At 52.0% G+C, this 20,510-nt stretch overlaps 1 protein-coding gene across 5 annotated transcripts in view; it reads left to right on the top strand.

Annotated features, from left to right (window-relative positions):
• GOLM2 (golgi membrane protein 2) overlaps window positions 1–20,510 on the top strand; it is a 510,098-nt gene that overhangs the window by 186,185 nt on the left and 303,403 nt on the right. For all 5 annotated transcript variants that reach the window (XM_086957907.1, XM_086957904.1, XM_086957905.1 and 2 more), the window contains exon 6: window positions 8,088–8,171. In XM_086957907.1, the coding sequence (XP_086814033.1) occupies window positions 8,088–8,171 (84 nt within the window). The remainder of the gene's footprint in view (window positions 1–8,087; window positions 8,172–20,510) is intronic.

Below are 20,510 nucleotides of genomic sequence, written 5' to 3' on the forward strand. Positions count from 1 at the left end.
GCCCCAGCCGCCCGCCACCCAGAGTTTCAGGAAGTAGTCATCAGCAGCAGCCACAATAGAGATCCCCAGTTTTCCTTGGCGTTACGGAGCATCCACCATGTCATCTGCCGCGCCCGGCGTCACCTCGGGAAGAAACTGGCTGCCAGTTCGGTCTCAGTGTTGTCAGCCGCCCTTTCAGACCCCGTGGTCGGCACTGGAATAGATGCCTCCGTCCCAGCGATAATCACCACGGCTTGCAACGCCGCCAACCGCTCCGCTTCAGTCTGGGACTGCGACGGGCCCCCAGGCACCGAGTGACGTCTTCGGACACGGCGGGATCGGCAAAGTCGTTGTTCTAGTGCCGGATGCTGGGACGGTAGTCCAGCCTCCCCCCTGCCAGCTTTATATTCCTCCAGCCATGTCCAGGCTTTCTCAGGACTGTTGCAGAAGTGTGTTTTGCCATCCAGGGCAATCCTCAGCCGAGCTGGAAGCATCAAAGAGTATTACAAGCTTTTGTCGCGTAGCGCCCGCTTGACTGCTAAAAAGGAGGCCCTGGCCCGCTGCACCTCAAGTGTATAGTCCGGAAGCAGCATGACATTGCTATTGTCCACGGTGTAGGGTCCGGTTGTCCTTTCCTGATGGAGGAGTAGATCTCTCTCTCTGTCTCTGTAATGGAGGAGGTGTGCCACCACTGGCCGAGACGGGCGACAAGGATCCGGCGGGCGCGCTGGCACCCTGTGAGCCCTCTCCAGTGTGTAGAACTGCGACAGGCCTTCCGGTGCGACCACCTCCCGGAACCAGTGCTCTAAGTAGGCCACCATATCAGTCCCCTCAATCCGTTCCGGTAAACCCACTACGCGGACATTATTCCTCCTATTGGGGCCTTCCGCATCATCAGCTCTCTTTTCCAAGGTCTGCAGTCGGGCCATGGCATCCACCATCAGGGCGTCCAGCTTATGCTGCGCCGGCCCCACGTCTTCCAGCGTAAGCTCCGTCTGTCGCACCCTGTCGGACAATTTAGCATGGTCAGCCTTCAGGAGTCCCAAACCCGTCGCCACCTGCGCGATATCTTGCTGAAGGGTCGTTCTAGTGTCCGTGATAGCCTGTAGGATCTGATCTACTTGGTGCTGTGGGAGTGAACCAGGAGGGATAGGGTCCGGGTCTCGCGGTCCCCGCTCCACATCTGGCTCCGCATTGTTCTGGGAGGTTCCCCCTCTTTGTTCCTCGGGGTTTCCCCATGTTCAAAGTCCGCAGGTTCAGCCCAATTCAGGAGACTTGTTCCCACCACAGGCCCTGTATTAGTCGTCCAATGGTGCCGCCCCTACGGGGGACAGAGAGCTGCAGTAGTGAGTCCCACGGTCAGGCAGGACCAGGCCCTGCAATGTCACAGCCGCGAGTCGAGGCCCTCGCTAGGAAGACCAGGAGCTGCAGGCTTAGCAAGGGGCTCTGGCAGGTGGGGCGTAACTATCTGCGGCAGCTCTTCGAGGATCCCTCTCTCGTTTGGCCCTCGTTATCAGCAATCCACGTCGCCTCTGTATGGGGCTTCCGGCCGGTGAGGCAACTATCAGTAGAAGGCAGGGAAGAGAAATATGCCCACTGGCGCACGTCCCCCCCTCAAGGAATGTGCCCCACGTCGTTGCAGGTCGGGCACTAGGCACTCTCAGCAGCCGGGTTTGCCAGTAGTCCCAGCCCCGCAACGCTGTAGTAGTCACCAGCGTACCCCCACAGGGAATGTGCACCAATGTCGACGGAGGGGGGGGCCAAGGAAAGGAAAGGAGAGGCTCTCTGCAGCGTTGGGAGGGTCCCAATCACACACTACTATTCAGCCATAGCTCGTTCCAGGGAAATCAACCAGGCTCCCAGCTAAAGTTTCACATATGGCAGGGGCCTGCTCCGCACCAGTCTTCGCAGTCAAGTCTCACCAAATGGGGCAGCAGGGCAGATCCCCACCGTCTGTCCCCCAGCGCATGATTGTCCCCAGGTGAGCCTCTCACAGCCCGGTCTGGCCGCACCACTTCCCGTAGCATCTGGCAGCCTCGCCAGGGGGGAAGAGGACAGGAGTCAACTGGAGGGGGGAGGAGGGCGCACACAACACACTGCGTCCCCCTCGCACAGCCCCCTCCTGCTGCTCACCTCCAGTAGCCAGCCGTTACCGTTGCCCAGCTAGGGGAAGTCGCATGGGGCGGCGCCAGGTCCCCCTCGTGCCTCCTGCCCAGAAATGCTGCCGGCCGGCCACAGGCCGATTCCACCTTACAGAGCGGCTGTCACATAGGCAGCCGCGGGCCGCCACTGCTCCGCAGGTCACACAGGTCAGTTCGCCGGCAGGTAGAACGCACCGCCGGCTCGGCAGGCCAGACGGGCAAGCCCTCACGGAGCTCCTGCGCCTCCTTCAAGTTGCGGTCGCCGCAATCTTGCGCAGCAGCCTCGCATCAAGCCATGAAGCGCAGAAGAGCGCCCAGGGGGGCACGCAGTCCACTGATTCACCGGGGGAGTGACCGCTGCCTTCCCCCAGCACCAGGGGCCAATTTAGGGGGGCACAGCAGCCCCCAAGTCAGGATAAGCGGCGGGGCTAGCGCGGAGCTGCAATCTCACCCTCCCTCCGCCATCGGCTTCCAAGCCACGCCCCCCAGCAAGCAGTTGTTCATGACTGCCCGAGGCAATAAATGCAGGTAAAATAAGGACTGCCATAGTGCCCGCCATAGCACTGCTAGAGTGTTCCAAAGAAGTATATTTTTCTCAGCTTGCATGTACGTCGCTCTGAAATATTGTAATGGAACTGGTCTGCCTGCTGAATGACCTGCTTTGTCTAATGCGGCGTCCTTATGGCTGCAGAAAGCGCAGGCTCTCATCGCTGCTATTGCCGACTGCGCACGTTTCCATTGGTGTGTAGAGCAGATTAAAACTCCTTTTCACACCAGACGTGTGCAACAGATTGGGCAATTTCCCTCACAATTGGGCGATATCTTTCCGATTTGTGTGAGAAAATGCTATGTTGGCCAGTGCCTATTTTTCGGGCTTAATTTAGCCTGTTTTGCGCATTTATTTTTAAGCTACAGCAGCGCCTCAGCGTCGACGCTGCAGTCTATCTGTCTGAGCTGCTGCTGCCCGCTTGCTAATTGTAAAAGGACACTGTGTAGGAGAACCGTTTCTCTTCAAAGTTCATTGGGGGCAGTGATATGCCTTCGATGGAGGGTCCTGTCCAACTGGAAAAGAGGCATGGGCATGTCTTGCATCACATCAGTGCCAGGACTTCGGACTCATCTGAATGCGGGGGTTAAAAATAATTTGTTTTTTAAAGGTGAAAGTAGTGGCCTCACTGTTCTGATGATGAAGGCATAAAGCTAATTGTGACCGGGATTAGAAATCACATTAGAAGTCCGGATTTCTGGTGGAGAGTGAAATGACAGGAAAGCCAGATCCCCAGAGATCACTGATGGCGGCAGGTAATCCTTCTGCTCACTGTCTGTGTTTAAGTGGATTAGTTGGTGTCCCAAGCCACCTTGATAGGCTCCATAAGGGCCTTGTTAAATGGGAGATGACTGTGCTGAAGAAAGCTCCCTCCATCGCAAATGGTCATGAAAGGCTCTCCAATTCCACTACCAAGGAGGCATCTAGGGTGCTTGTGTTTTGACTGGGCAATAAGTCAGCTTTGTCGGTACCTGTGGGGGGAAGTAAATATGGCTGCATCACCGTTGTCATCCTCTTAATCCAAATTCATCTGTCAGCATCCCGGACTTGCTGTCTGGGTTACTTCAATCAGCATTCCAATCATAGGTATGCCTAAGGCGGGTCATAGGGAGGTGCTTTACTTTTAGCAGACCCTTAGTTTTCATTCTTAATGTTGCTCTGAAGGCTACAATGATTGGCCTAATATTGTATTGCCGCCGGCCAGAATAATGTCCCCTCTGCAGGCTCTGCATAACACATATCATTTGATATAATTTCTCGTGCAGCTGCCAATAGTACTACAGTTAAAAATAAATGTGTCCTTGTGTAATGTTATGTAACTGGCGCTCATGTAAAGCACTCCAATACGTTCAGGTAGAGTTTGCGCTATATAAAACGGCAAAACAAAAATGTCAGACTTTTATTAGAAATGCCATGTGTCTCAAGGTCTTATGCAAGCATACTCAAGCCTTAAAATAACTCCGGCTAGGATATTAGAGACAAGTGAAATGGGGAGGTGGTGGGGAAGATATGAAGGGTAACCATTAAAGAAGAAAAGAAAATGAGGATTTCACTTGGCAGCAGTACAACAAATATGGTAGTGTGTTCATTTGGTATGTGCTAGTTTATACATAGATGCAGAACTCTGCCAATGAACACTACTAGATCATTCTGACTGTGCTTGTGTGAAACAGAGGGGCCTCTACGAATAGCTCTGCAATGCACTTCATTTTTGCCTTATGTGATAAATGCTGGACCCCTTGCACGACTCTTTCTTGATGCCCACCGCCCAACCAGGCCTAATCTGATACTTCTTTGGTACAGCACAGCTCTATCGATGCATCTCTCCACCTGTACTCAAGCTTCTACAGCAGTGTAGAGTCCATGATCTATCTTGGCAATAAAATAATTTCCGTGCTGATTTTTATGTTCTCAGCAACTTCAGTATTGGCCACTCTGCAAATGTGCCTCAAGTTAGACCGGACAAATTCATACTAAAACAACCATCGAGCGTCACACATTACAAGCACTTCCGAAGTTCAATGTAATTCCGGAAAGTGAAATGTGAGTGGCAAAGTGGAAAGTGCCATGTGAAAAAAAAGTGAAGTACCTACACAGGCGCTAAGGTCTGTGGACTGAGAGTCAACGTACTTATGGACACTTGAAAAAAACACTATGTATGGATGTTGGCAGCTGATCGGGGCTCAGGAGGGGTCTCATCCGATGTCTGATTTGGTCTCGGTATGGAACCCGCCTGTAAACCTGCTGTGGTCTCCTGTCGTCCTTAGCGCATGTGTAGGTACTTCACTTCTTTTTTCACGTGGCACTTTCCACTTTGCCACTCACATTACACTTTCCGGTCCTGAAGAAAGCCCCCAACATATACCTTTGCGGGCTGAAACCTGTAGACCATCCACATAGTCAACTAAGGTTAATAATTTCCCGTTTTGTTGCACTACACTTATTTTAACCATATCCTGAGTCGCCACTAATAAAGTTTACAGGCAAGGATTCTGAGAGGTATTTTTAACAGAATTCACGTCACATCACACACTCACACTACACCAGCTTCACTGTAATCCGTCATCGTAGCACAACCGGGGGGCATTCGGCCACCCGGTTGGGATTGCAATGATGAAGCATGACACCAACTATGTTGGTGTGTGAGGGGTCTTTTAAACAAACCTAATGAGTCCAAGTACTAAGCATACCAGTGATTGTACCACATCCGCATAGTGGGTTTGTCCTTCTTTGTTTAGCTCATAAATCAAGTATCACCTTCAACTCAAGAGCAGACGCAGATAACCGGGAAGAAACATACAAAGGGTACTTATACCGTACGAACAATTGACATGCAATAGCCACCAGAAAGAAGTCTATGCCCTCAGGCTCTTTCTTGGGTGGGAATAATCCTTGCCTCCATGCTTTTAATAGAATTGAAACTTTCCTTCATGCCTACTAGGAAATTTGTCATTCTATGTCAGGACAGGAGGCAAGGATTATGCGAGTTCAAAGCCTGCCCCCCACTAAAGACGCCATATACATGACCAGTTTAAAATAGAAACGCTTCAACATAGTCAGAAGACTAGTCTGCTGCTTTAATGTCCTCAAGGCGAGCCCGAGGGAAAAAGCCTTTCAAGCCATTTCCCCACTGACAGAATGAGCTCCAAACTGCAAGATCTCAACACCCACTTCTTGCATAACCCAGCAGATCCAGCTAGCAATGGTGGGGGGATTTACCACCTTGAAAGTTTTCCTGAGGGAAATCAGTAACTGACACTCACCGTGTAGGCAGAGTTCTTCCGTCATCTTTTCATAAGCCCTGAGGCAGCTCATCACAAACAACTTAGGAGCTTTGTCAAAAGCTGAAAAAGAGACCAGTTTATAATTCATTTTTGTTCTGCGGGAGATATGGAAAGTGTCCACTTGCGGGGTAAAGACCCGTTCCGAGATATCCAAGGCTTTCCCATCTCACACTCGCTTGCAAGATACCAGACATAAGAGCATGGTTAGCTTCACAGACAGCTGCTTACTTGACAAATACTTATTTGGCTGTCAAGACTTGAAGAGCTTTAGAAACTTGTTTACGTCTCATAAGGTTGAATAACGAGGCTCAGGAGGGAGAGCTAAATATATGCCTCTCATAAACTTACACACTAACTGGTGCTCCCCTACAGGGGACCCTTGGATGGGAAAGGGACCTTCCAAAATAGCTGACCGATAAGAGTTGATCATACGGTAGGCCAAACCCTGGGAGGCCAGGGATGCCAAAAAATGCAGCACAGGGATAACATCGCTCCCCATGAGATCCTGCTCGTTCCTAAGACACCAACGGACCCATCTGGACAATGCAAACCTGTAACGTTTGTTTGTTCCATCCACCCTGACTAAGTCTTGCATTCTTTCAGTTTCTCCTGAAATGCCAGGGACACTCGAAAATTGATGGAAATCTGCTACGCCAATAGGGACACTCCGCCTTGGAGGAGTTGTGAGTGATGATTGCCCAGAGGATTCAGGAGGCGATCTGGAATGTGGGGTAGAAGGATTGTAGAATCCCAGGAAAGTTCCAGAAGAAATGTAAACCACACTTGAGACCACCAGACCAGCGTGATAAGCACTACCCTCATCCTCTGTGAACCGAAGCTGAAAATCTCATGATCATGGCAGACGAGGGAAAGGCGTACCCCATCTCCAAGGACCAGTCCTGAAGAAAAGCATTAGTGGTCGTCGCCAGAGGATACGAGCTTCCAGCTCAAATATTGGCATAGCTGGTGGTCCAGCCGAGAGGCAAATAGGTCTACGGAGAAAGGACCCCAAATGGAGTCCAGTCTCTGAAAAAAAGAGGGGTTCAACTGCCACGGGCTCATGTCCAAGCAATCCCTGGAGCACCAATCTGCCACTACGATGGACTCTCCGGGAAGGTACTTTGCTGTCACAGAGATGTTGCGGGACAGGCAGAAGGCCCAAAACTCCTTGGCAAGATGCACCTGAACTTTTGACTTGGTACTTCCCTAAGTGGTTGATGTATCTCACTGTTGTCACAGTGTCCTTCTTGAGGACACTGCAGGCTGCCCGGTCCTTCGGCCAACATTTGAATGTGAGTGACCTGGCCTTCAACTCCAAACAGTTGATATGGAGTTGCTGCTCTTCTGTGGACCACCTTCCTCCTGTGAAGGAGTCACTGCAATGGACTCCCCAGCCTAATAAGCTGGCATCAGACTCTATCACCAAGTCCCGGTTGTAACCGAAAATAGCCCGGGCGTTCGGCGCCTCCACTTAGTCGAGCTACCACCTCATCGGTTCCTTGACCTTTTCCATGAGTTGAATCAGTTCTTAATACGGTAAACCCCAGCAGAGATGAAAGGCCTTGAGGCACTGAAGGGCCCTGTAAAAAGGAGGGCCCAGAAAGACTGTCTAGCTAGATGAGGCGAGGAGGCCCACAATCCGGCCACAGAGACGTCATGGATCTGGTCAGCATCCTCTGCAACTCTCTGTGGATCTTTGGCACCTTCTGAGAAGGGAGACTCAGTGACTTCTCCACTGAATCTATTAAAAAACTGAGGCACGTCGCCGGTTTGGCAGGAATCATAAGTGACTTCCGCTCATGTGAATTAAAATATGTGCTTTATAAAAAAATCACTGCAAAAATATGTAAACAGTAGAAAAATTGTTTTGTGACTTTTGTGTGGATTAGTTCCCAATAAGAACCAATGTAAAAAGTTTTGTTAAAAACTGTGAAAACACCACTGATGTCTGCAAAAAAAATACATTGAAACCAGGACAACTTATCTTTGGTATACGATTTAGAGATATAGTACTGAATGTGGATTGTTTTATGCTGCAATTGATGCTTGAAAATTCATTCTTTAACAGCAAAAAGACTAAAACATAAAATGCTAAGAAGTGCAAGCTTGTATGGTTTCATTTATTTGTTTTCACAGAAGCAGTCAATCCTGGGGAATCAGATGCTGGCATGCCAGAGCTTGAAGAGAATGGGGCTACAAATTTAGAAGATTTTCCCACTGGTGAGCTGAAAAGTTGATTTGAACTATTTTCAGTAGACATTTTCCTCATGTGCTGGATTTCTTTTAGGATTTATGTGAGTGTTGTGAAATTGGAGGTCCGATGTTGATAGCACTGAAGCAGATGTCTTTTAAAGCTAGAGGCCTGAGTACTCCTACCAAAATATTAGCGGTTTTAAACCTGTTAAATAAAATGCGATATATTTTACTCAGGAAACACACCTGCAAAATAAAGTTTTTGGGTCTGAAATCTAAATAAATCTAAATATATTCCAGGGCGATCTTTATCAGGCTCCACCAAGTCAAGTGGAATGGCTATCATAATAGCACAACGATGTCAATGCAAGGTCATGCAGGTGATCCTGGACATGGCTGGGAGGGCACTGTTGTCGTTAATGAAGGCTGGCTAAACTAAATACACAATAATATGTGTTCCTAACTCAGACCAAGAGATTCCTTAACCCCTTCCGTGCTCCCGACGGGAGCACTCCCTCCCTGGTGCTGCGAATGGCCAACGGCCGTCGCAGCCCCACCCACTCATTTGAACGTCCGCACCGCGGCGGAATTGCCGCCGCGGTTAAGGCGTTAAGACTGCTATAGCTGAAATACTGAGGGTGTCTCAGTGTGTGATCATCATTGGAAGGAGCTAAATCTAGTGATGAACAGGCTTAAAAATAGTCCTCTCTGGGAGAGGGTTTATCAGGTTTATGTCCAAAGAGGATCTGGCACGTAGAGCAACCAAATTACTCTCACTGCATTTACTGTTCCACATACAATACGACAAACACAATATTTACTGTTTGGAGGACAAGGTACTCTACCCTTTCTGCCAAACCATAGGTCTGACCATCTTGTATGGGGCTGGGCAGACCTTATGTTTTCCATCGATGCAGTCAACGGGGTCTCAGTTGACCGAAAACTTCCTCATAGGGCCTGTCAAATTCTAAATCAGGCCTCAAGTCACATTTAAGTAAGCTCTTTTCTGATAGATAATATAACTCATACAGAACTGGGATGTTGCCTTCTCCAATCACATGCCGGGTTAATTGTCAATTTTCCCTTACAAAAACCCACCTGTATGATAAAACTGTCAGTAGAAGTAGAGACCCCAGCTACATAGCTGAAGATTATATACAAGAAAGTCATCAAGGGATACTTCTGGTGATCACAATGAGCATCCTGATGGCCACCTTAACCAGATAAAATAAAATGAGAGACAAATTTAGAGAGAAATTGAAAATCCAGGTAAAATAATTGGCAGGCATATACCAAAGTGCAGGTACTGTGTAATTGCCTGATAGCAATTAGGGCACTGGACATAGAAAAGGCAAAGCACATACTCATTAAGACTGAGCAACTTGCCTATAACGGAGAAACAAAGCAAACCACCAAATAGCCTGCACCTCAATGCGAAAGTGATGAAAGATAAGTTCAAGTTAGAGATAATGTTTTCCTGAGAAATATTTATAGAGAGATAGCAGCAAACTTTGGTTCCTTTTATAAACTGTTTTACCAAGCAGAAGATTTTCGACTGAATATGGTGAATAAGTATTTAGATATCTCACGTCTACAACCCTTGACTTCTGAACAGCCTTTAATACTAGAGCTGCTGATACAGATCAAAGAGGCCTCAAAACATGTATGACCACAAACCCTGGTGGATTCACATCCTTGTTCCACTAAACCTGGCTCCTGACTCCACTGTTGACAAATCTTGTGAACACTGCTCTAAGTCCTTAACTAATACTTATATTAGAGAAGCACAAGTAACTGTCTTCTTGAAAACCAGATAAAGAACCATTGGTGTAGTTCAAATACAGGCGGCTTCGGCCCCGGGACTACGGTCCCGGCGCCGCAGGCCCCGGCCAGATCCGGCTCCGGATTCGTTCGACCTTACGACCTCACCGGCGCCGCCCCAAGGGTGTCACCACCGGCGCCGACTTCGGTCGACGCCGGCCCCAGTCCTTCTATCGATCCCGTTCAGCCGTCGAAACGGCCACGTTGGGCGCCGTACGAGTCCGCTTTGGGTACATTCTACTTTAACGAACAGGCCCCAATTTTTGATCCTGGCTACCAGGCATTGGGTGAGGAAGAGGACTGGGAGGGGTCTGAGGATCCTCTGACACGGGAGTGTCAGGACCAAGCGGACTGGACAGAGGAGCTTAGGGAGGCCAGCGGCCTGGATCTCTCTCCAGACACTGGTTTTGTCTCCCCTCCAACCGTGGCTACGGAGGAGGGGGCAGCCTATAGCGTTGTACTGATGCGGGCGGCTAAGGCCTTAAACCTTACGCTCCCCTCAGCGGCCTTGAGGACTAATCTCCTCACCGAGGTCCTCAAACCGCAGTCAAGCTTGGTCGAGCCTCTGCTGCCGTTCAATGAGGCCTTATCTGACGTTCTGCTGGGCACCTGGTCCAAGCCCGCCTCAGGACAGCCTGTGGACAGGAACGTGGCCAGACGCTACCGCCCGGCTCCGGGTGACCCAAGCTTCCTGTCGACCCATCCAACCCCTGAGAGCCTGGTTATCCAGGCCTCTACCTCCCAGACCGCCTTCCCGTCGGCCCCTCCCGACAGGGAATCCAAGAGGTTTGAACAATTTGGCAAGAAGGTGTTCTCGTCCCTTAGTCTGGGACTGCGGTCAGTCAACACCGCATGCCTCTTGGGCCGCTACACCCACACCCTGTGGGACACGGTTGCGGGCGTGCTGCCACAATGCCCCGAGGAGGTCAGGGTTAAACTCGCCCAAGCCCTATTGGAGGGTCGAGATGCGGCACGGTACTCTATCCGGTGCGGACTGGATACCACCGATACGCTAGGCAGAGCGATGGCCACGACAGTGGCGGTCAGACGCCACGACTGGCTACGGTGCGCCAATTTTTCGGCCGATGTCCAGGCTACACTCCTGGACATGCCGTTTGATGGCCGTCGCCGGTTTGGCGACCAGGCAGACCACGCGCTTGAGCGCTTTAAGGAATCCAGGGCTACGGCCAAGTCCTTGGGCCTCTCGGCCCCGCGCCAGCAAATGGGTGCCTTTCGCTCCTTTCGTGGCCAAGGAAGGGGCGCCCCCACACGGACCGTCAGCCACTCGCCGAAACAGATTCTTCAGCGCGGTGGCGGCCGTGGGAACCGCCGGGGAGGCGGTTGGGGTCCAAGGCGAGGCCAGTCTGCGCCCGCTCCCGCAGCATCCGCCTCACAACCTTCCTAGTCCGAGTTTTCAGGCCCATGTGACGCCAGTGGGGGGCAGGGTCCGCCATCACCTCTTCCACTGGCGCACAGTCACATCGGACAGGTGGGTGCTGCAAATCGTCCGAAGGGACTACTCCCTCCCCTTCGAGGCGACCCCTCCAGCCATGCCACCGCAGTACCACCGCGTGTCGGGGTACCACTTGCAACTTCTGCAGGAGGAAGTTACGGCTCTCTTGGCCAAGGGGGCCATCGAGCGCGTTCCTGGGCCAGAAGTAGGGTGTGGTTGCTACTCCCACTACTTTCTGGTACCCAAGAAGGACAAAGGGGGCCTACGCCCTATCTTGGACCTACGGAGCGTCAACGGCTTCCTCCGGAAGGAGAAGTTCAAGATGTTGACTTTAGCTCAAGTCTTGGCTTCCCTAGACCCGCAAGACTGGATGGTGGCGTTGGACTTGCAGGACGCCTACTTTCACATCCCCGTCCTGCCGGCCCACCGACGTTACCTGCGGTTCACGGTAGGCCTCGAGCACTTTCAATTCACCGTGCTCCCCTTTGGCCTTACCAGCGCCCCACGGGTGTTCACGAAAGTGATGGCGGTGGTCGCAGCTCATCTGCGCATGTTAGGGGTTTCAGTCTTCCCCCTACCTCGACGACTGGTTGTTGAAGGCGGGCTAGCCCCAAACAGTCGACAACCACCTCCAGATTACGGAGGATCTCCTGCACCTGCTGGGGTTTTCCATCAACGTGCCGAAATCACACCTGTGCCCCTCTCAAAAGCTCCTCTTCATCGGAGCTGTTCTGGACTCGGCGCAGTTTCGGGTTTATCCTCCCGAGCAGCGAGTCCGGGATATTCAGGCTTTGATTCCGATCTTTCAGCCGTTATCCCGGGTTTCGGTCAGGTTGACGCTGCGGCTCCTGGGGCTGATGGCTTCCTGCATCCTTCTGGTGCATCACGCCCGGTGGCGGATGCGGGCTCTGCAGTGGGACCTGAAGTTTCAGTGGGCCCAGCATCAGGGCAACCTGTCCGACCATGTCCTGATCTCGGAGGGCGCTGCGAGACAGCTGCAGTGGTGGCTCATGGACCGCGATTGGGTCAACAGCAGATTCCTCTCCCTTCCCCAACCGGAGCACTTGGTGGTGACGGACGCGTCCCTCCAGGGCTGGGGAGGCCACATGGGAGAGGTGGAGATCAGAGGCCTCTGGTCTCCAGTGGAGTCCCGGCTCCATATCAACCTTCTGGAGCTGCGGGCGATTAGTCTAGCACTGAAGGCATTCCTCCCCTCTGTCCGGGGGAGTGAAGTGCAGGTGTTCACGGACAACACCACCGCCATGTGGTACTGCAACAAACAGGGCGGTGTGGGGTCCTGGACCCTCTGTCAAGAGGCTCTGCGGCTCTGGCAGTGGCTGGAACATCAGGGCGTGACCCTGGTGGTTCACCACCTGGGCGGTTCTATGAACGCCAGGGCGGACGAACTCAGCCGACGGTGCTCGATAGGTCACGAATGGCGTCTGAACTCGGACGTGGCGCAAGGCATCTTTCTGCAGTGGGGAGAGCCTTGGTTAGATCTATTCGCCACCGAAGAGAACGTGCAATGTCATCAGTTCTGCGTGTTGGAATTTCCAAGGCGGCACTCGCTCGGTGACCCATTTCGTCACGAGTGGAGTTGCGGTCTGTTATACGCCTTTCCGCCTATACCACTTCTGCCCAGAGTGCTGAAGAAGATCAGGCGCGACCGGGCCCAAGTCATCCTTGTGGCTCCGGACTGGGCTCGAAGGTTCTGGTATCCCGAGCTACTCTGTCAGTCGGTCCCCTGATCCGTCTGCCTCTTCAGGAGGACCTTCTGTCACAGCAGCAGGGGACAGTCCTTCACCCGAACCTGTCCAGTCTCCACCTCCATGCTTGGAGATTGGGCGGCGGCAGTTGAGGCCATTTGACTTGCCTCCAGAAGTCTGTAATGTTATTCTGGCAGCCAGGCGTCCCTCCACAAAGTCGGTATACACCTGACAGTGGAACAAATTTGTGGCATGGTGCACAGCAAAGGCTGTGGATCCCCTTTCTGCCCCTCTTTCTGAAGTTCTTCTCTTCCTTCTTTCTCTTCCTTCTTTCTCTTGCCCAGCAGGGCTCTGCTCTGGGCACTATCAAGGGCTACCTTTCTGCCCTTTCGGCCTTCCTAAGGCTGCCTGATCAACCTTCTTTGTTCAAGTCCCCTATAGTAACTCGTTTTCTGAAGGGCATCACGCACAAGTTTCCACCTATTACTTTTGTGATGCCTCAGTGGGACTTGAACCTGGTTCTTACTTTCCTGATGTGCGCTCCCTTTGAGCCGCTTCACTCTTGTCCTCTCCGTCTTCTCACCTTGAAGACAGCTTTCCTGGTTGCCATCACCTCTGCCAGGAGAGTGAGTGAGCTCCAGGCTCTATCTTGCAAAACCCCCTTTCCTGTCTGTGCATCCGGACAAAGTGGTGCTGCGTACAAAACCATCTTTCCTACCCAAGGTAGTCTCTGCTTTCCACATCGGGCAGTCCATCACCTCGCCCTCTTTCTTCCCGCCTCCGCATCCCTCAAAGGATGAAGAGCGGCTCCATCATCTGGACCCAAAACGTGTGCTTTCATTCTATGTGGATCGCACACGCCAGTTCCGGGTGGATGACCAACTCTTTGTTGGTTACGTAGGTGCAAAGAAGGGACGGGCGGTGCATAAACGGACCATCTCTCGGTGAGTCGTCTTATGCATCAAGGCGTGCTACTCCTTGGCTAGAAAGGAGCCTCCAGTTGGGCTGAGGGCCCATTCCACTCTGGCCACGGCGGCTACTACTGCCCTGGGTCGGGGAGTCCCCCTGCAGGACATTTGCCAGGCGGCTACGTGGGCCTCGCTTCACACCTTTGCGAGGCACTACTGCCTGGACAGTCAGGTCCAGAGGGATGGCTTCTTTGGCCGTTCCGTCCTCCAGGACTTCCTGGTGTGAGTATTGGTTCGCAGACCCACCAACAGGGTTGGTATTGCTGGGGTATTTTTCTAACTTAGAAGGGGTTATAGTGCCCCCCCCCCCCCTGACCTGGTCAGACCACTCACTCGTGACCATTCACTGTCCTCTTGACGAAGCCCCACTTAAGGTGCCACTGCGAGCCATGCCCAGACGGCGCTGGAGCAAATTAAAGGCGGAAGATCTCTACCGCCTTCTCACTGACGACCCACTGGGTGCAGTGGAGAACGTGGAGTCTGGTTATGACCATTTCTGCGGATGGGTAACCAGGGCCCTCGACTCCCTTATCCCGATGGTTTCCAGTAAGTGTGGCTCCCGCGCCCCCAGTCCCTGGTATGATGGCAATCTGAGGGCTCTGAAAAGTGTCTGCAGACGTGCAGAGAGAGACTGGAGGAAGAGGTATGACAGCAGCAAAAAAACCTTGTATATGGCTGCGGTCAAGTCTTATCACCGCGCGGTTTGTAGAACCCGGGCTGAATACTACGCTCTGGAGTTTCGCAATAGTGGGAATCCTGTTAAAACCATCTTTAAGGCCCTTAAAGACCTTGTGGCAAGGAAGCCGGCCGGTAACTCCATCAGCTCCAATACTCATTGTGAAGCGCTGGCGGCTTTCTTCCTGGAGAAGGTCCAGACCATATATAGGGCCTTCCCCTCCTCCACTGCACAAACCAGTATGGGGCCTCCCATCCGGTTGGATCAGGTGGTGCTAGACTCTCTACCCTCTCTCTCTTTGGAGTCTTACACGGCCTTGGCTCTCCGAGTTAAGTTGGGGTCGCCGGACGACCCGCTCAAGCCACCTATGTTCAGAGACCAGGTTTTTGCTCGCCCGGTTTGCGACTTAATCAACACGTCGCTATCATCAGGCCAGGTGCCTTTGAAATGGAAGCATGCGGTAGTAATGCCCATTTTGAAAAAAACATCTCTCGACCCTACAAAATCGGAGAACTACCGCCCGATTTCGCTTCTCCCGTGGCCAGCCAAACTCGCGGAGGCGCATGTCAACACCGCCCTCACTGGTCATCTGTCGCGTGCCAACATTCTGGACGACACCCAGAATGGTTTTCGGGCTGGCCACTGTACGGAGACAGCACTGTTATCTATGGTCGAGCACCTTCTGGTAGTTCTGGATGCAGGTCAAACGGCGGCGCTTGTTTTGTTAGACCTAAGCGCCGCCTTTGACACGGTCTCCCATGACATTCTCCTGCAACGTCTTGAGGAGATAGGGGTGATCGGCACTGCACACCAGTGGTTCCGTTCGTTTCTCAGGGATCGTTCCTTCTGTGTGGCGTCCCCGCCCTACCAGTCCAAATGTCATCCTCTGTCTCTTGGGGTCCCACAGGGTTCCTCGCTGAGCCCCACGTTGTTTAACATCTACGTGAGGCCGCTGGCTGAGGTTGTGAAGCTCTGTGGTATGACCATGGTGTCGTACGCAGATGACACCCAGCTAGCGGTCACGATCAGCGGGGACTCTGGGGTGGATGCCCCAAGATTCAGAGAAGGACTCAGGGCGGTGGCTGGTTGGATGACGTCCAACTGTCTCCAACTAAACGCCAAAAAAACTGAGGTGATGATCTTCGGGAAGCGGACGGACCTATGGGGAGATACTTGGTGGCCCTCTGAGCTGGGGCCGACCCCCACTCCGGTTGCGGAGATCAAAAACCTTGGTGTTTGGCTGGACCCTTCCCTCAACTTCGTTGGCCACACCAAAAGGACGGCGGCTTGCTGCTTCGGCATCCTGCGCAATCTGCGCCCTGCCCTTAAATACTTTGATGCCGCAACTCGTCAATTGGTGGTGCAAGCAACGGTTTTGGCGTGGTTGGACTATGCCAGCTCCCTTTTTATAGGATTAAACCAGGCTGAGTTAACCCGACTTCAAAGAGTGCAGAACGCTGCGGCCAGAGCGATCGTAGGTCTTCCTAGGTTTTGCTCGGCCGGTCCATCTTTGCGAGCCTTGCATTGGTTACCCGTTAGGCAGCGGATCCACTTTAAAGTTTTGTGCCTTTCCTTCAAAATTCTGAAAGGCCTATCACCTCCCTTACGATTCAGAAAAGGGGGTGGTGATGAACAGAGTGTCTGAATTAAGCAGACCACTCTTACCCAGTCCATAGATCCGGGCTTGATCCATCACCGTTATTTATCTCACTGCACCATCCAAGCTCAGAACCTGGCTATATGCAAATCAGTCTGTCCCTGGCCCAGTGCATCATGGGAACAGGGCAGACTAAACTACCAAGCCAATTCTTCACCAGAAAGGAGACAAGCTACCGGGGACCGGTTTCTGGCATTTCAGCCGTCTTCGGCCCGGCTTGCTTGAATCCTGATGGTGCAGTCAGAAAGGGACTCATGTCTGAGTATACCCTGCCACACCTATTGTAGGAGAGTAGGGTCTGCAATCCTATGATCACCCAGATTTTTTGCTTTTGTTTCACTGGTTTACGACTTTCTCTGGCTGTGGGCCTGCCAATCAGACCCACAGCCTGGCTGTTCTCTCTCTAAATTACAACATGTACCATAGGTGCATTTACCAATTGGTACTGGGCCACCTTATCAGACCCTGTAACTCAGGGCATAGGTGTACCCAGGGCTGCCAGGGGCTGCAGCATGTATTATGCCACCCCTGGCTGGCCTCCTAAATTTGACACAACTGGCTGCATGACAGCTGGGGCAAAGTCGTGTAATCACCCTTTGCTATAGATATAGTATACCTATATCTAACCCTAAAATGGACACACAGATTCCTATAAGTCACTCCAATGGCAGGCCTTAACAATCCTGAAGGCAGAGTGCTTGGAATCGTGTGAGATGGTGCTCTGGCATGAGCTGAGCCTGTCTGCAGCTTGCGGAATCAAGTCCTAATAGCTGTTCCATGATATCGCATACCATATACTCTTAAGTGCATTATAATCCTCGCGGTTAAATGCTATCTTTGGTATTGCTTTATCAAAACATGTCGAGTAAGGTGTCATACGAATTGGAATACTAACCCCTCGCCAATTCTGGCGACGGGGTTAGCATTCCACCCTTCTAGGGGGACACGACATGTATGTAACTGTGAACCCCGGTTAAAGTTAAACGAAGCCTCAGCTCCACAAAATGGATGCTGCCACCACAGACACGAGTCTGACCCCCCTGCAGCTGGGAGTCCTTCCAGCGAGGGGAGCCTGGACAAAGGGTTTCCTGTCGTGGGCGGTGCTAGCACCGTCCCAGACAGGGTTTTGTGTATCCTGGGTAGGCAGGGCTTTACAGGAAGGTGACTGCTGAGTGGCACCCCGGTGCTCACTACGCATAGGCCAGTCTGAACCAGTTCCAGGGGCACACCAGCCCCTGGCCTGGGGAAGTCCGGCATAAGAGAGGGGTGTAACCACCCCCCTCCTAGTCCCACCCATAGGCAGGACCTAGTCACCGGGTCAGCCCCTTTTTTAGTATAAAGATGGGAGCGGGCCCCCTGTTCAAATTAGATCATCTTTGGAATCAAGACACGACTTTCTGTGAAAGACATCAAGATTTCCTTCTTCAAGATTCTCCCTTGTGGCTAAGGAGTAGTCACCCTGCATCAAGCGGGCACCATCCTAAGAACACTGCGGTCTGCTGCAAGTCCTTCTTCACGAATCCGACGACCCAGCTCGACGAGACCCGGCTTCCCTGGCACCTCTGACCTCTACTCACCTCTACAGCAAAGCTGAGAACTGTGAGTGCGACGAGACCTCGAGGGACCGACGATCGCCAAGACTGCACGACTTCTTTGCAACAAGCCCACCGTGTGCTCCACTGGTGAGTGCTTTGGGGTCCGAGAAGCCCCAACCCTGAGCAGCTCCAGCACCGAAGATCAGCCCTCCAGCATCTCCACGATCTGCGTGGGGCCCTTCTGCTTTTGCCTGCTCACCGCGCTGTGTGGCTACTAGCCGGCTGGCTTGTGGCCTTCTTCACGACGCCCGACGACATCACTGCTGCTGGTCTGGTTGCTCCAGACTGGCCCTTGCTTCCTTCTTCAAGAGAAGCACCCCGGACCCTCCTGGTCCACCCCAGACGCCATTTTGAGTCCACCGCGTGGGCTTGAATTTGCCAAGGCTTTGTTGCCCAATCCTGGGTCCAGCGACGCCGACAGCTTCATCCATCGTGGGACAGCTCGCTCCTCCATCCTGGTCGCCGACAACGCCTCCTGGTCCGTGAGATCTACGAGCACAGCGTCACCCACTCACCTAGTCGAGGTGACTACCATCCGGTGCCCTCCTGGTGCCACCTGACTACTGGCTAGTAGTCTCGAACTTGGTCCCCTCTGCTTTCAGGTGTCATCTTCCTTCGATCCAGGCTTGGATCCATCGAACTTTCTTCACTGGTCGCCTGCCAGCAACTTCTTTCTTCCAGGCGCCCGGTCCGTCTACGAGGATTCCCGACGTCTTTTGAGACCTATGCAGCTGCAGCCCCTGGGCTAGGTAACTTCGGCATTTCGGTGCCCCAGCATAGCCTCACTATCCAAGGGTCAGAATCCACTTTTGTTTTCCTCCTACCAGATCGGGTTCGCCCGAGAACACTAACTTTCTGAAAACTAGCTACCATAGACTTTGTCCCGCATCACGTGTGAGAGTGCACACTCTGCACCCGAGTCCCCTACGCCTCCTAGAAGTAATCTGAATATTCTATAGTCAAGACCTACCGATTCCAAAGCCTATTAGTACTGTACTTACCTGCTAGTAATTTCGCATTCCACTTTCAGAGTATATGGTTTTCCGTGCCCCTCGGGCATTTGTATATACTGTGCTAACTTAAGTATTTTCGTAAGAGTTTTGTTTTGTGCTTAGTACCCTGTCCTCATAAAGAGTACAGGGCTGTTGTGAATCTTAATAAATATACTGTTTATTTTCATAACACTTGTGTGGTGTCCTTTCACTTGGTATTCAAGGGGTATATGTGTGGTATAACAGCTGGCTTAACACGCCCTCTCGAGTCTTTAGCCTTAGACTGCTCGTATCCACGCTACTAGGATAGCTGGTCTATAAGGTTGACTTACAACCAATCATCAATAAGGGTTGCTGGACTGATACATAGTGTTCACTAGAATAGTGAGCACTGCATATCAGGCCACCTTCTCACACCTATAGTGGCCAAAAACGATTCAGAAAAGGGGGTGGTGATGAACAGAGTGTCTGAATTAAGCAGACCACTCTTACCCAATCCATAGATCAGGGCTTGATCCATCACCGTTATTTATCTCACTGCACCATCCAAGCTCAGAACCTGGCTATATGCAAATCAGTCTGTCCCTGGCCCAGTGCATCATGGGAACAGGGCAGACTAAACTACCAAGCCAATTCTTCACCAGAAAGGAGACAAGCTACCAGGGATCGATTTCTGGCATTTCAGCCGTCTTCGGCCCGCCTTGCTTGAATCCTGATGGTGCAGTGAGAAAGGGACTCATGTCTGAGTATACCCTGCCACACCTATAGTGGCCAAAAACGATTCAGAAAAGGGGGTGGTGATGAACAGAGTGTCTGAATTAAGCAGACCACTCTTACCCAGTCCCCGGAAGCTTGTTTCCTTCCCAGTGTAAGAATTGGCTTGGTAGTTTGGTTTGCCCTGTTCCCATCATACACTGGGACAGGAACAGACTAATTTGCATATAGCCAGGTTCTGAACTGGGATGGTGCAGTGAGCTAAAAAACGGTGTTGGATCTAGCCCTGATCTCTTGACTGGGTGAGAGTATTCTGCTTAATTCAGAAACTCTGTCCATCACCACCCCTTGTTGTTAAATATTTTGTCCACCCTAAGCGTGGAAGGGTATACTCAGATGTGAGTCCCTTGCTCATTGCACCATCAGGATTCAAGCAAGCCGGGCCGACGACTGCTGAAATGCCAGAAACCGGTCCCCGGAAGCTTGTTTCCTTCCCAGTGTAAGAATTGGCTTGGTAGTTTGGTTTGCCCTGTTCCCATCATACACTGGGACAGGAACAGACTAATTTGCATATAGCCAGGTTCTGAACTGGGATGGTGCAGTGAGCTAAAAAACGGTGTTGGATCTAGCCCTGATCTCTTGACTGGGTGAGAGTATTCTGCTTAATTCAGAAACTCTGTCCATCACCACCCCTTGTTGTTAAATATCAGCTCCCTTACTGCACCAACTCTTGCGCCCTTACATCCCGGGCCACACTCTGCGCTCGCTAGACCAAGAATTAGCG

The sequence above is a fragment of the Lissotriton vulgaris genome, chromosome 2_1 (genome assembly GCF_964263255.1).
Source record: "Lissotriton vulgaris chromosome 2_1, aLisVul1.2, whole genome shotgun sequence".
NCBI lineage: Eukaryota > Metazoa > Chordata > Amphibia > Caudata > Salamandridae > Lissotriton > Lissotriton vulgaris.